This window comes from Heloderma suspectum, chromosome 7 (genome assembly GCF_057233095.1).
Source record: "Heloderma suspectum isolate Gila_16-S chromosome 7, 16-S_ref, whole genome shotgun sequence".
Taxonomy (NCBI): domain Eukaryota; kingdom Metazoa; phylum Chordata; class Lepidosauria; order Squamata; family Helodermatidae; genus Heloderma; species Heloderma suspectum.
Window position 1 is genome coordinate 47,392,774 of NC_139464.1, and position 12,505 is coordinate 47,405,278.

At 43.6% G+C, this 12,505-nt stretch overlaps 1 protein-coding gene across 3 annotated transcripts in view; it reads right to left on the bottom strand.

Annotated features, from left to right (window-relative positions):
• Positions 1 to 12,505, bottom strand: part of NFAM1 (NFAT activating protein with ITAM motif 1) — a 108,831-nt gene that overhangs the window by 66,866 nt on the left and 29,460 nt on the right. For 2 of the 3 annotated variants that reach the window (XM_084810028.1, XM_084810027.1), the window contains exon 6: positions 8,901 to 11,981. The exons of the other annotated variant lie outside the window; for it this stretch is intronic. In XM_084810028.1, the coding sequence (XP_084666154.1) occupies positions 11,904 to 11,981 (78 nt within the window). In that variant the 3' untranslated portion in view covers positions 8,901 to 11,903. Of the gene's footprint in view, positions 1 to 8,900; positions 11,982 to 12,505 lie in introns of those variants that run through there. 3 annotated transcript variants of the gene reach the window in all.

The following is a 12,505-nucleotide window of genomic DNA, read 5'->3' on the forward strand; positions in this document are numbered from 1 at the left end:
AAACCCAGGGCACAATTTTAGGAGCCAGCACTTAAATCTCAAATCACAGCTTTTAATCATCACTAATATTCTCATTTCCAAGTTAATGGCTGTGGCAAAAAGGGTAGAATGGGACAGAAGTGCATTTTAAAAGCACAGCAACTAAAAATGAAATAAGAATACAAAATGCATTCTTTTTTTAAAACTTTGTTTTAGTTCTTGTGAACATCTGTACTTCAGCAGCCCTGTACAGGAAACAACTAGGATCTTAGTCATAGTACTTTTCTCCCACACACAAAGCCTTCACAGTAGGCTTGCCAGACCAAATTTTGAGAGAGGAATGATACTTCAAAGCTGCAGTGACTTCTATTGCATTCTGTGGAGCTGTAGTTTTTGAAATCAAGAGGCATTATTTTACATCCCATGGAGATGTGATGTTCTGGTGTAAGGGACAATCCTACAGCCATCTTCTCAACTGAAGCCGTTATCATCACAACCAATCACACAACAGGAGCCATGGACACCCTATATTCCTTCTCCAGACTGTCCGTTAATGATCTTTTCACTCTGCCGCATCCTTTCTGTGACTTCATTAACTGTCCCTGGACAACCAACCCTCACTGATTTTAGAACTGGATAATTCAATATTTCTTTCAGTGCACACTTATCTTACTCCTCAAAGCCCCATGCTGCCCTGAAGGGATCTCCATTCACAAACCTCTGGCAGGCAACTGAAGTACATTTTGGGAATGGCTCACACAAACTTGCCTACCTTTCTTGTCAATAACTTTGAAATGCATTACTCAAGTTAACAGCTCTCTTTTTGCTCAGAGGTGTTGTTGCTCTGATGGGCTCAAGAAAGCATTTAGACAACTCTGTAAAGAAGGGATGGGGAACCTGTAGCCCTCCAGATGTTGTTGGACTTCTGCTCCCATCAGTCCAGCCCAAATGGCCAATGGTCAGCCCCATAGGAGATGCAGTCCAACAACATCTTCAGGGCCACAGGGCCCTACCCCTGTTTTGAATATACAGTTATCACACATACAGTAATGCAGCATGATGTGGGGGAGATAGCCTCTTTGGTATCATCATGAATGGTACAACAGATTTTAAACAATTTCAAGTGGATAATGGTAGGCAGTTGGCCTCAAGCCTCTGAGAGATACCAAATAGTCTCACAACTGGCAAGGATTCCGGCAAGGAGAAATTGCAACATATGGAAAACATCACAGAAGGGCAAAAAAGATATCTCATTCATAGTTTTGCATAGCTTTCAACAGCCATTTCACCCTCCCACTCCTCTATAGCTGTGTAGAAATAAGCCCTAATTTTCCCACGTTCTCCCTTCACCCTCTCACTCATTCCCTCTCACGCGCGCGCGCACAGTGTTTCCACACGGGATCTGAAAAGTCTTTGGTTCAAAGGAGAGGCAAAGATCTGCTCCCAAGGGTTAAACGCTTGAATTGTTGAAAGCCCGCGTGCGTGCGTCCTTCACACTTAAGCGAAGGAAGGCTGCTAAAGAATGTGAAACGTGAGCTCCCCAGATCCTCCCCCGCGAAACGCGTCCCTCCCTCCTCTTCAATAATACAGTAAGTTTTGTCTTCAAATCCCCTCCTAAGGGGAAGGGCTCAGGTTACACTTGGGGGGGTTTCCTTTAAGAATCCTCACTACCAAATTTAATATTATTACTTTCCCTTTTTTATTTTGCATACAGTCAAGCGACCAGTTTGTCAATCTGTCAAAATTCCAGGGGTGGGGGGGGAATCCATTTTATAAATTTATGCCATACAAAGGGGGCGAGAGAGCTCGTGTTTTTAACCATGGTTCCACTTTCTGAGCTTCCCACTGACCCCTGGGTCTGCTTATTGTATTACTCCCCTTGGGATTCGCTCCGAATCTCTCCCCTTTCTCCCGTTTTTCCTTTTGCGCGGCATTACAACTTCGGTATTTGGGGAGGGGAAGTTTTTACACACAGATCAAGAGGTTAGGAATAGTGCCTGCGTCCCATCCGCCTACACGCCTTATTTTTTTTTTGCAGCTACAAAAGAAAAAATGAGAAAGTGGGAAACGAAGCAAAGGCTCTTGCCCCCGCCCCCGCCTTGATAATCCTGGATATATCAGCCATATGAAAAACTAGCAAGCCCCGCTCCCAAGCTGCAAGTGGTGTAGTCTGAGACAAATCTCTTTCACGCCTTTAAAGATCAGCCTTACACGAGGAGAGTCTTACCTTGAGATGCTTCCTTATTGTCCCATCCTAGCTCCTTTGTGTGTTTGTATTTGTGTGTGTGTGTGTGTGTGTGTAGTGGGAGGGGGGGAGCTGTGTTTTTATGTCGATATGATTTTGTTGCACAAAAAAGAAAATGGGTAGAAATCCTGTCAAGTCATGTGATTGATTGAATTATTCCCACCCCTCCTTTCCTCTCTTTCTATCCCCCTCTCCCTCTGCTTTTAAGACAATACTCAGCAGCCTGGGCTCAATGTGTCAGGCAAAACTGGCTGATGACAGAGAGGAGGAGCGCGGCTGCCGTTGCCAGGGCTTGGTTCTCTTCACGGCAGCTGGGGCTGAAGAGGATAGAGCCCGGAGGTACTAGCAGCGTTGATGAGGGTCTGGCATCTCACAGTGATGCCTTGAAGAGTAGGAGGGCAATTTCCCCCGACCCCCCCCCTTTTCTTCCTCCTCCCATTCCTTTCCCCCCTCCCTTCCCTGTTTCTCGAGACAAGGGAAGCCTTCGCAAAGAAGACCCTGAGCTGAGTCCTCAAAGGCAGCAGAAAAGCGGGGGCGCTTCTGCTTTGCTGCAACGCGTGTAAAAGCTGCTGGGGAGTGAGGGGTAGATCTGGTTTTTCAAAGCACTCCGCTAGTTCACGGCTCAAGTGGGTTCCTGTAACTGCAGATAGGGAACTAGCCTGCTTCCTTTTCTGCAGATCGTAATTCTTGGTTCGCTTCAGAGCTACAGCTGCAGCCTGAATAAAGAAACGGGGGTGTGAACAGCTCTGCATCCCAAAATAATATTTTTAGGCTATCCCAGATCATATGGTCATGAGGAGTGTGCCTTCTGTGATGTATCCTAGTAGCAGCGTGTTTGGCCCAAATACTCAATTTGGGGGGAAATGGTCTCAGTCTGGCACCACAGAAATCCAAACTGACTAACCAATCAATCGGAAATGGATTGGAACAGCCCTAAACTTGAGGTAGTGCTAAACAGCACTACTCCAAGTTATAGCATCAACACAAGAGATTGTCCTCAATAAAGTGCCCTAGCATTATGGACCACGTCCGGTCCTAAAGCATTTCTTAATAGAATGTTCTGTTTCTTGTAATAAATATATTTTCTGAGGAAATAGATAACGAACTGAAGAAAGCAACACAATAAATACATATTTGGCCACCTCAGGTGCCACAAATTAATCTTTGGGACCCCCCTAGTCTAACATCCATACCAATTTATGTATAAGTGGTATTCTGACAACAGTTTCTCACAATTCATATAATTTTACTGTAGACAATCCCCAGGTCTACAGTAAATTCCTGTAGGGTGTTCCTGAAAAGTAAGGCTTTTTGAAACCCAGCTATCATATCCAGGAAGGCACATAGTGTTTTGGATATGAGATTCTGAGGGCCAAACTAGATGTGACAGAAGATCCATGACCGGGGGTGGGGGGATCTTCACGACAACAGAATGAGAAGCGCATTGGAGTATTGTTCGGATTTTCATGGAATTGGCTTTGGTCTGTCAGGGGCACACAAAGCAAGAAAAGCAGAGTGTACTATACCTTTAAAATCTAGTTTTCATGGGTCACACAGTACTTGAAAGGGACATACTTTCGGGTTTGGTAGGGGGAGTAGAACTGAACGTCATCAAACTGGCACAGGCTGCTCAACCAATGGCAGAGGCTTGTTTCTCGCCCCTGTCCAGGCTCCCCCGTTACTACATTATTATGAATGTAACTAAGTCACAATTCCATTCCAGCAAACTGTCACAGAGTTAGAGGTCTCCTCAGTTTCCCCAATGTGCACACTTGCCTGAAGAAGACAAAATCCCAATTCTGACGTGCAGCACCTAAAGGCTCCCCCTGAGAGCAGTCCACCCACCACAGTTTCACCCATTCAAGCAAACTGTGGCAGAGTTATAACTTCCACACACACCCCTTCCTCCTTCTCTGGGCACTTTCTCTCTGCTCGCAATGAAAGCCTTCTCTGTTCCGTGATCTTGATACCTCGGCTGATCACTACTGTGATAATGCCCTAAAGTGCATTTATTTAATGCCAAAGGAAAGCGTATAAGCTCGCTGTTCCAGGAAGCCAAAAAACCCAATTCTCCAGTGCAGCATCTAAAGGCTTCTCCTGAGAGCACCCCAATTTCACCCCAATACAGCAAAATCTCACAGAGTTGTAGCTTCCAAGCCGTTTTTACTGCAAGCATTAGGGAAGCAAAGTAGTGTAACAAGAAGCAGGGAAGCGAAGCAACACACAGGAATCAGACAAGCCACAAAGTAAAGCAAACATCAAAGAAGCGAAGTAACACAAACATCAGAGAAACTGCTAAGTAACACAAGGATCAGACAAGCATCCAAAGAAGCGAAGTAATGCAACATCAGAGATATGAATTAACACAACATTAGAGAAATGAATCAGCCCAACATGACACAAACATCAGAGAAGTGCATGGGGAAAGCGAGGCTAATTACTTCCACTGACGAAAAGGAAGCACAGCACAATTCTGCTCAACAGAGTGAAAGAGCACTTTATTTATTTATTTCATTTCTATACCATCCAATAGCCGAAGCTCTCTGGGCGGTTCACAAAAATTAAAACCACAAAACACAGCATAAAACAATATAAATATGAAAAACCACAATATAACAGTTCAACCAGGGCAAAATCTAGCAGCAGTGCAGAGATTTAAAATACAGAATTAAAACACCAAAGCTAAAAGACTAGGAAGCTAAAATGCTAATACTCTGGGAAAATAAAAAGGTCTTCACCTGGTGCTGGAAGGAGTACAACATACTGTAGGTGCCAGGCAAACCTCTCTAGGGAGCTCACTCCACAGCCAGGGTGCCACAGCAGAAAAGGCCCTCTTCCTGGTAGCCACCTGCCTCACTTCCTGTGGCAGGGGCTCACAGAACTTTGATGAGTTGGAAAGGCAAGGTAGTTACTGCAGTTACTCTAATTACTTTTGCTGGGGATAGTAGAGCCAATGGGGAAAATGAGTGAATAGGAAGGGGGGAAAGGGCGGCCCCATCCACTGACCACACCACTGCCAGGTCACAAAGGCATGCCCAGGAGTTAATGAGAGCGACACACTGCAATGGAACTGCATGGGAGCCTCTTTAACTGAAAAAAACAGAGTAAAAGGACTCTTAGATAATGTGGCTTTTCAAGATGGAAGCAGCTGGTTGGCAGCGCACTGGCCACAATGTCTTGTGCCATGAATGACCTCAAAATGCTCCCAATCTGCAGGAAATCCCCCATGAAGGCAGGACCCCTATGGTATGTTTTCCCCTTTACGTTTTTCTGCATGGGGCAAAATTATTGCTTGGGGAGGAAGGATTTAGATCAGAGAGATGATGTAAGAGGAAAGGATTAAATCATCCTTCCCTAGAAGACTGGCACAAATGCACCCATCTGAGTTTTGTTGCCCCTACAGGGTGAAATAAACTACTGTATAGGCAGGAAGTTTTTGTGTGTTTTTTGATGTAGGACTTCTTGAAAACCAGCTATGATATCTTCTTATGCCTTGTCTGGTGAAGCTGATAATGTTTTAGCTGTGAGAGCCTGACATATAACAATTTCTCTCAAGACATGAGACAAGCACAAGCATGTCCTATATTGTTTTGCTGTCCCTGAAATGGAGAATAACACATATAAGAAAATCTGGGGAAACAGACCATTTTGAAAATTCACTATCATATTTTGCTATACCTGGGCTGGAAGGCTAGTACTCCACACAGAAGATTCTAAGCCTTAGGATCTAAGTTAAGCAGTTTTTCACAGTTGACAGCACAAGTGCACTACATCATTTTGCTAAACCTGAACTGGAGACTGATCTAGCATAAAGAAGGTCAGAGATCCTGACAAGTAGGGCTTTTGAAGCAGAGTAGGAGATGGCTTGAGCGTAGAGAAAGAAAACTCCCAACAAATGTAATCAAACACTGCTGGGTGCCCATATTCAAGCTTATTCAGGGATGGTGAAGGTGGCGAAGAAACTTTGCTTCACCTTCATTGCATCCTGTCTATGCTGTCCAGTGGAGCTTTTTAGGGTTATTCAAGGCCTATTATATACAGGCCCTGAGAAGGCTGTAGAACTATCAGATGTCCATTGTGACATGTTTAATTTCCAGCATAAAATCCTTTAAGATCCTGAGATTTAGAGTTCATTGTGATGGCAGGTGAGGTATCCAGAGCACAGTCTTGTTCAGTTTTGTTGGATGAATTTCAGTTGGTACAGCTTGAGAACATTGACAAAGTGTTTAGACAGGTTCGTGCAACTATTTCCATCTTGGATTCTTGCCCCTTATGGCTTATTAAATCTGGCAGGAAGGAAACAGCTGGCTGGGCTAGTAAGGGAATTAATGGTTCCTTGTGAGAGGGAGTGGTCCCAGGCCACCTGAAAGAGGTGGCAATAAGGCCACTCCTGAAGAAATTCTCCCTGGACCCAGAGGATCTTAACAATTTTAGGCCAGTGAGAAATGTTCCTTTCTTGAGTTAAGATCCTTGAGCAGGTGGTTGCTGACCAGCTTCAGCCACTCTTGGATGAAACCGATTTTCTGGATCCATTTCAGTTGGGCTTCAGGCCAGGTAACAGCCTTGGTCACCCTGTATGATTACCTATGTCAGGAGAGAGACAGGGGAGTGTGACCCTACTGATTCTCTTTGATCTCTCAGTGGCTTTTGATACTATCAACCATAGTATCCTGTCTGTGTTGGGAGTCGGAGGTACTGCATTGCAGTGGTTTCACTCCTACTTGGATGGTTGGCTCCAGAAGGTGGTACTTGGGGGATATTGCTTGGCCCCATGGATTCCCTAATATGGGGTTGATCAGGGGTTGGATCTGTTCCTCCATTTACTTAAAACCATTGAGTGGGGTCATCTGAAGTTTTGGAGTGCACTGACATCCATATGCTGATGACACACAGCTTTTCGTCTCCATCAGATGTGCTAGATTGGTGCCCTGCTGCAGCAATGGATTGGACGAGAGGTAATAAACTGAGCCAAACCATTTCCATGTTTGCTTCTGAAATAAGTAGACCTGTTCTATTCCCTGCCATCCTGAAAGTACATAAACATCTCATCTCTCATCTGGGACTTAGAATGGTATGAATTGTGGAGGAAAGACGTTATTCCTGACAGACTGCCCCTTCCCCTGAATTTATTCTCTTATGTTGTAGTATGAGGTTTGGTGAACTTTCTCTTTGTGTTCCAATAGGCATAATCACAATTGCTATGCAAAGCAATATTACAGATAACCAAACGGATTGTATTTCCTGTGGGATAAATGTATACAATTCCAATAGTGAAAAAGTGGTAACAGGGGTTTGGCAGAGGTACAGACCTACAAAAAAGATAGCCAATAAGAATCAAGGGCACCACCTGGTGGCTTAAGGGTTGGCTTTTCTTAAATCCTCCCCTTCCTTCTGTGACAATCATGTTATTTTGGGGGCGGGGGGATAAGAAATCCCCTTTTCTTAAAAAAAAAATTAAAAATGGTATTGTTGGAAGGGATGTTGAGTGTTATCTAGTTGCACACTCTGCAAGGTGTAATTCACTCATGACAGATACTCATCTCAGCCTTTAAAAAAAAAAAAACAGGGCTGGAGAGCCTACATCTTCCTTGCACATCGTATTCCATTATACCGTAGCCAGAGAGCATGTTCTGACTGCTTCTTGTCCTTTCCTTGGGTCTCTGGTAAATGTCCTCCCCCCATTTTTTTGTTTTTTGTTTTGTTATGTCAGCTTCTAGTTATTTCAGAATTGCTCTCTTGCCTTCCCTAATCACTTTTTTCTCTTCTACACTAAAAGGCCTGTTTCTTGAATTCCATTCCTTAAAACACAATTGTAAGCGTCCTCTGAGTCCTATCCAGTTTGTACACTTATAGGATATTGATGAAAGCAACTGAATGTACTTCAGCTAGGACCAAGCCTATGCCAAGTAAAACCATATTATTACTACTTCAGGTGTGTGAAGTTTCTGTTAATGCAGTACCCTCACCCATTTAAACAGTGGGCATTTCTACATGAGGCTTTTATCCCACACCTATACCAGGGCTTCTGGTTCCAGATTCTTTGCGGGATTAAGCTTAGCTCCTTTATGTGTGTTTTTTTCTGGGGGGTTTCTTTCTCTGCCTTTCTATATGTTCCAATAAAAAACCACTAGGTGGTGCTGTGGTATAGTGGAATTGTGCAATTACACAGGGCTTTATGAAGCCATTCAGAAAAAAATGCTACGCTTTCCTCGTTAGGAAAAAGCCCGTGATAACAGTTACAAAGCATGGGAGAGGCCCTGGAGGATGACAGCATTGTGTGAAGGACCCACAAACTACCATGAGTGGGCAATCACAAGCACACAATAAAAGCTTCATGTAGAAACACTTGATAGCACTGTTGTCTGATTCATTTTCAGCATGTGATTCGTTATGCCCATTCAAGGGATGTGCATGCCTAGCTCCTATTGATGGTAGTGAAAGCTTAACTTCAATTGATTGGTTCAAGTATTGTATGTCTGCTATCAGCAAACAAGCTGCAGCTTGAATATTCAAAAACTGCCCAGCATGTGCTGCAGCTCACCATGGCTTAAACAAGCCACTGTGTGCAGCAGTGTTTGTGTGAATCAGATCAATGCTACTAGAGCTTAAGCCAGTTTGGGGTGGGGAGGTGAGTGGGGGTAGCTGTCTCTAAGATTTCTTTCCTGTATATAATACTTGACGTTTGTCTTTATTCAAGTATATATTCAACATTGGAACAATGACAGACCTAATTGTAAGCATTTATTTGCTGGTCTTGAGGTTTGATTTTAAGTGGGTTGCCTGGGAAGTATTAACATCGAACATATTATTTTAAACATTTTTATCCAACGCTTCAGCTGAAAAGTCTCCGGCAGCAGCTAATGTAAGATTAATAACAAGCAAGATGGTCCCTGCCCACCCGCTTACAATGTAAAAAACATTTTAAAATTAAAATGTTGAAGCAATCACCCAAGGCATATAATTTGCTCATCCCTCTTACATCAATTAATTTCTGAAGGTTGACAAATGAAAACAATTTTCTTTGGTTCATGGGCACAAACAATATCTTAAAAGGTCTTTGCTGGAAACAATAACAACAATGAGTGATCTGATTTTATAACTTCAATCTGAGGCAAAGTGGCCCAAATGTTTTTATTTGTTGCTTAAATGAGTTTCGTCAGCAGATGAAGTGGAATTTCTTTTTCAGCCAGATAATAAACTCTAGCTCCCATGGGTAAGGGGAACCAAGGGATGGAAAATTCACATATGCAACCTCTGTGTTGTTGAGTCTCATGCATTGCTGCAATTGAAGGACAAGCAGTGTGCAGGAGAATCCCTGCTGTTATCTCTGGATCACTGGTCAGAAATAACAGTGGGGATTCCTCTCCCCACTATTCTTCGGTAGGTGGGGATTGGGGGAGGCACATTGCTGGAAGCTGTGTTGGCTGAATGGACTGTTTTGGTGGGCTAAACTTGGCCCCCAGGCCAGAGGTTCCCTATCCCTGCTCTAATTGGCTATATACAGTCAGGGCCAGAAATATTGGAACAAGGTAACTGTTTTGGCAGTTGGCCTCTGTACACCACCACATTGAAGTTGAAAGGAAACACACCCAGATGGGAGTGAAGTCAGGACTTTCCACTGTAATTCAAGGGGTTTGACAAAAGTTGGGCACTAACCATTCAGGAAGGACAGCCAGTGGCATACACCCCCCCGCCCCATCATTGGTGGCTCATAAGTAATGGAACAACCCAAGATCATTTTAAAGTTGAGGATAGCCTTTAATACCTGGATGAAAATCCTTTGCAGTCAATGACTGCCTGAAGTCTGGAACCCATGGACATGACCAAATGCTGAGTTTCCTCCCTCGAGATGCTTTGCCAGGCCTTTACTGCAGCTGCCTTCAGCTGCTGCTTGTTTGGGGGTCTTTCTGCATTCAGTCTTGTCTTCAGTAAGTGAAAAGCATGCTCTATTGGGTTGAGATCAGGTGACTGACTTGGCCATTGAAGAACACCCCCCTTCTTTGCCTTGAGAAACTCTTTGGTAGCTTTTGCTATATGTTTTGGGTCATTATCCATCTGCAATATGAGGCAGCTCTCTATCAATTTGGCAGCATTCCGCTGAATCTGAGCAGAAAGTATAGCCCTATACACTTCAGAATTCGTCCTGCTGCTTTGATCAGCAGTCAGGTCATCAATAAACACCAGTGACCCGGTTCCACTGGCAGCCATACATGCCCATGCCGTAACACTGCCTCCACCATGTTTGACAGCTGATGTAGTCTGCTTTGGATCATGAGGTGTTCCTTTCCTTCTCCATACTTTTCTCTTCCCATCATTCTGGGACAAGTTAATCTTGGTTTCATCAGTCTAAAGAACCTCATTCCAGAACTGGGCAGGCTTTCTTAGGTGTTTGCTGGCAAAGGCTAATCTGGCCTTTCGGTTCTTGAGCGTTACCAGTGGTTTGCACCTTGTTGTGAAGCCTCTGTATTTACATTCATAAAGCCGTCTCTTGACTGTAGATGTTGACAATGACATGCCTACCTCCGCAAGAGCATTCTTGACCTGGCTAGATGTTGTGAAAGGGTTCCTCTTCACCATGAGCAGAATTCTGCGGTCATCCACTTTAGTTGTCTTCCGTGGTCTTCCAGGCCTTTTGCTGTTGCTGAGCTTGCCAGTTAATTCCTTCTTTTTCAGGATGTTCCAAACTGTTGTGTTGGCCACTCCCAATGTTTTTGCTATCTCTCTGATGGGTATGGCCTCCTTCACTCGCATGGACACCTCTTTGGACCTCATGTTGGGAGTTCCAGTGAAAAGCTACCAAATGCAAACGTAACACTCAGAACCACCTCCAGGCCTTTTATCTGCTTGATTGGTCATGGGGTACCTAGGAAACAGGCCACACCTGGCCATGCAGCTGCTTGTCAGCCATTCCTTCCATTACTTATGAGCCACCAATGATGGGGTGTGTGTGTATTTCCTGAATGGTTAGTGCCCCAGTTTTGTCAAACCCCTTGAATTACAGCTGGAAGTGCTGACTTTGCTCCCATCTGGGTGTGTTTCCTTTCAGCTTCAATGTGGTGGTGTACAGAGGCCAACTGCCAAAACAGTTATTCTTGTTCCAATATTTCTGGCCCTGACTGTATGTATGTATGTGCACACACACACACACACAGTAACATTCTAAACACCAAGAAATTAATCCCCTCACCAAAATGCTCGCAGCCAGTGTGTACAATAAAGCCAGTTAAAATCAAGAATTTTTTTTTTTTTACTGCATTTACTAGCAAGTGCAACCTTGTAGATACCCTTCTTGGATTCACTTACAGCATACTGTTTTCAGGAGCTCCGTTCTAAGTACTGCCCTCTAAACGAGCTTCCATGGAACTGAGGTCACAAATCATGTTGGCAAGCTGAGGGATTCCAGTTTTGTTCCACCAAAATTCTTCTTTCTTCATGTTCCAATTCCCACTTTATTAGCAGATTTGGTTTAGCAGAAATAATTCATGTCACAGGGTTGAATTTGGTAAGTTGGGCAGAAACAATATTCAGCAGCTCTGGGCATCTTCCCAGGATGTACCAAGATCAATAAATCATTTTGCTTTATAACAGGGTACTTGTTCCAAGCTTAACTACAGTGGGAATTTAGAACCTTCGTTTAAGGCGTGAAGAAAGGCAAGGTTCTGCAGTGCAGTCCCTCTCCTTAGATGTTCTCATACACATCTGAGATATTGTTCTCATAAAAATCTTGGATTTCTCCTTGTGTTTTCTGCCCAGACACCTAAAATTTGTTGAAAACAAGAAGGAATTTAATTTGTGTGTGTGTGTAATAGAAAACAAATCTTTCTTTGCTCCAAGCATCACATCTCAAAAGCCTTCAAAAGGGCAGTGTGGCATGTTCAGAAAATCACTCTGAATCCTACCACCACTCCTACTGTAGTTGTCTTCCTCTCACCACTTCAACTCCTCCAAACCCTCAATAAACCAATGAGAGAAATATTATAGAGAGGAGATGCCTAGGAACTAATGCACTACCATTCTCCTATTCCAAAGATCAACCCAGCCATCAACTAAATAGCTGTTAAGCTATGATCAAGAGCCTGAATGTCCTAGAAGCCTATTTGATCTATAGATATCCAGGGCTTGCAATCCCTATAGAGATCCTGTGCTACATGAATAGAGCCTTCACAAGCTAATACTCTCCACAATTTCATTAACTATGCCTAGCACAGTTTCAGAGCAACAATTCCAGTACATGAACAGCCTAATTTTATTTTATTTTTATAGATTTTATTTAAAATGTTT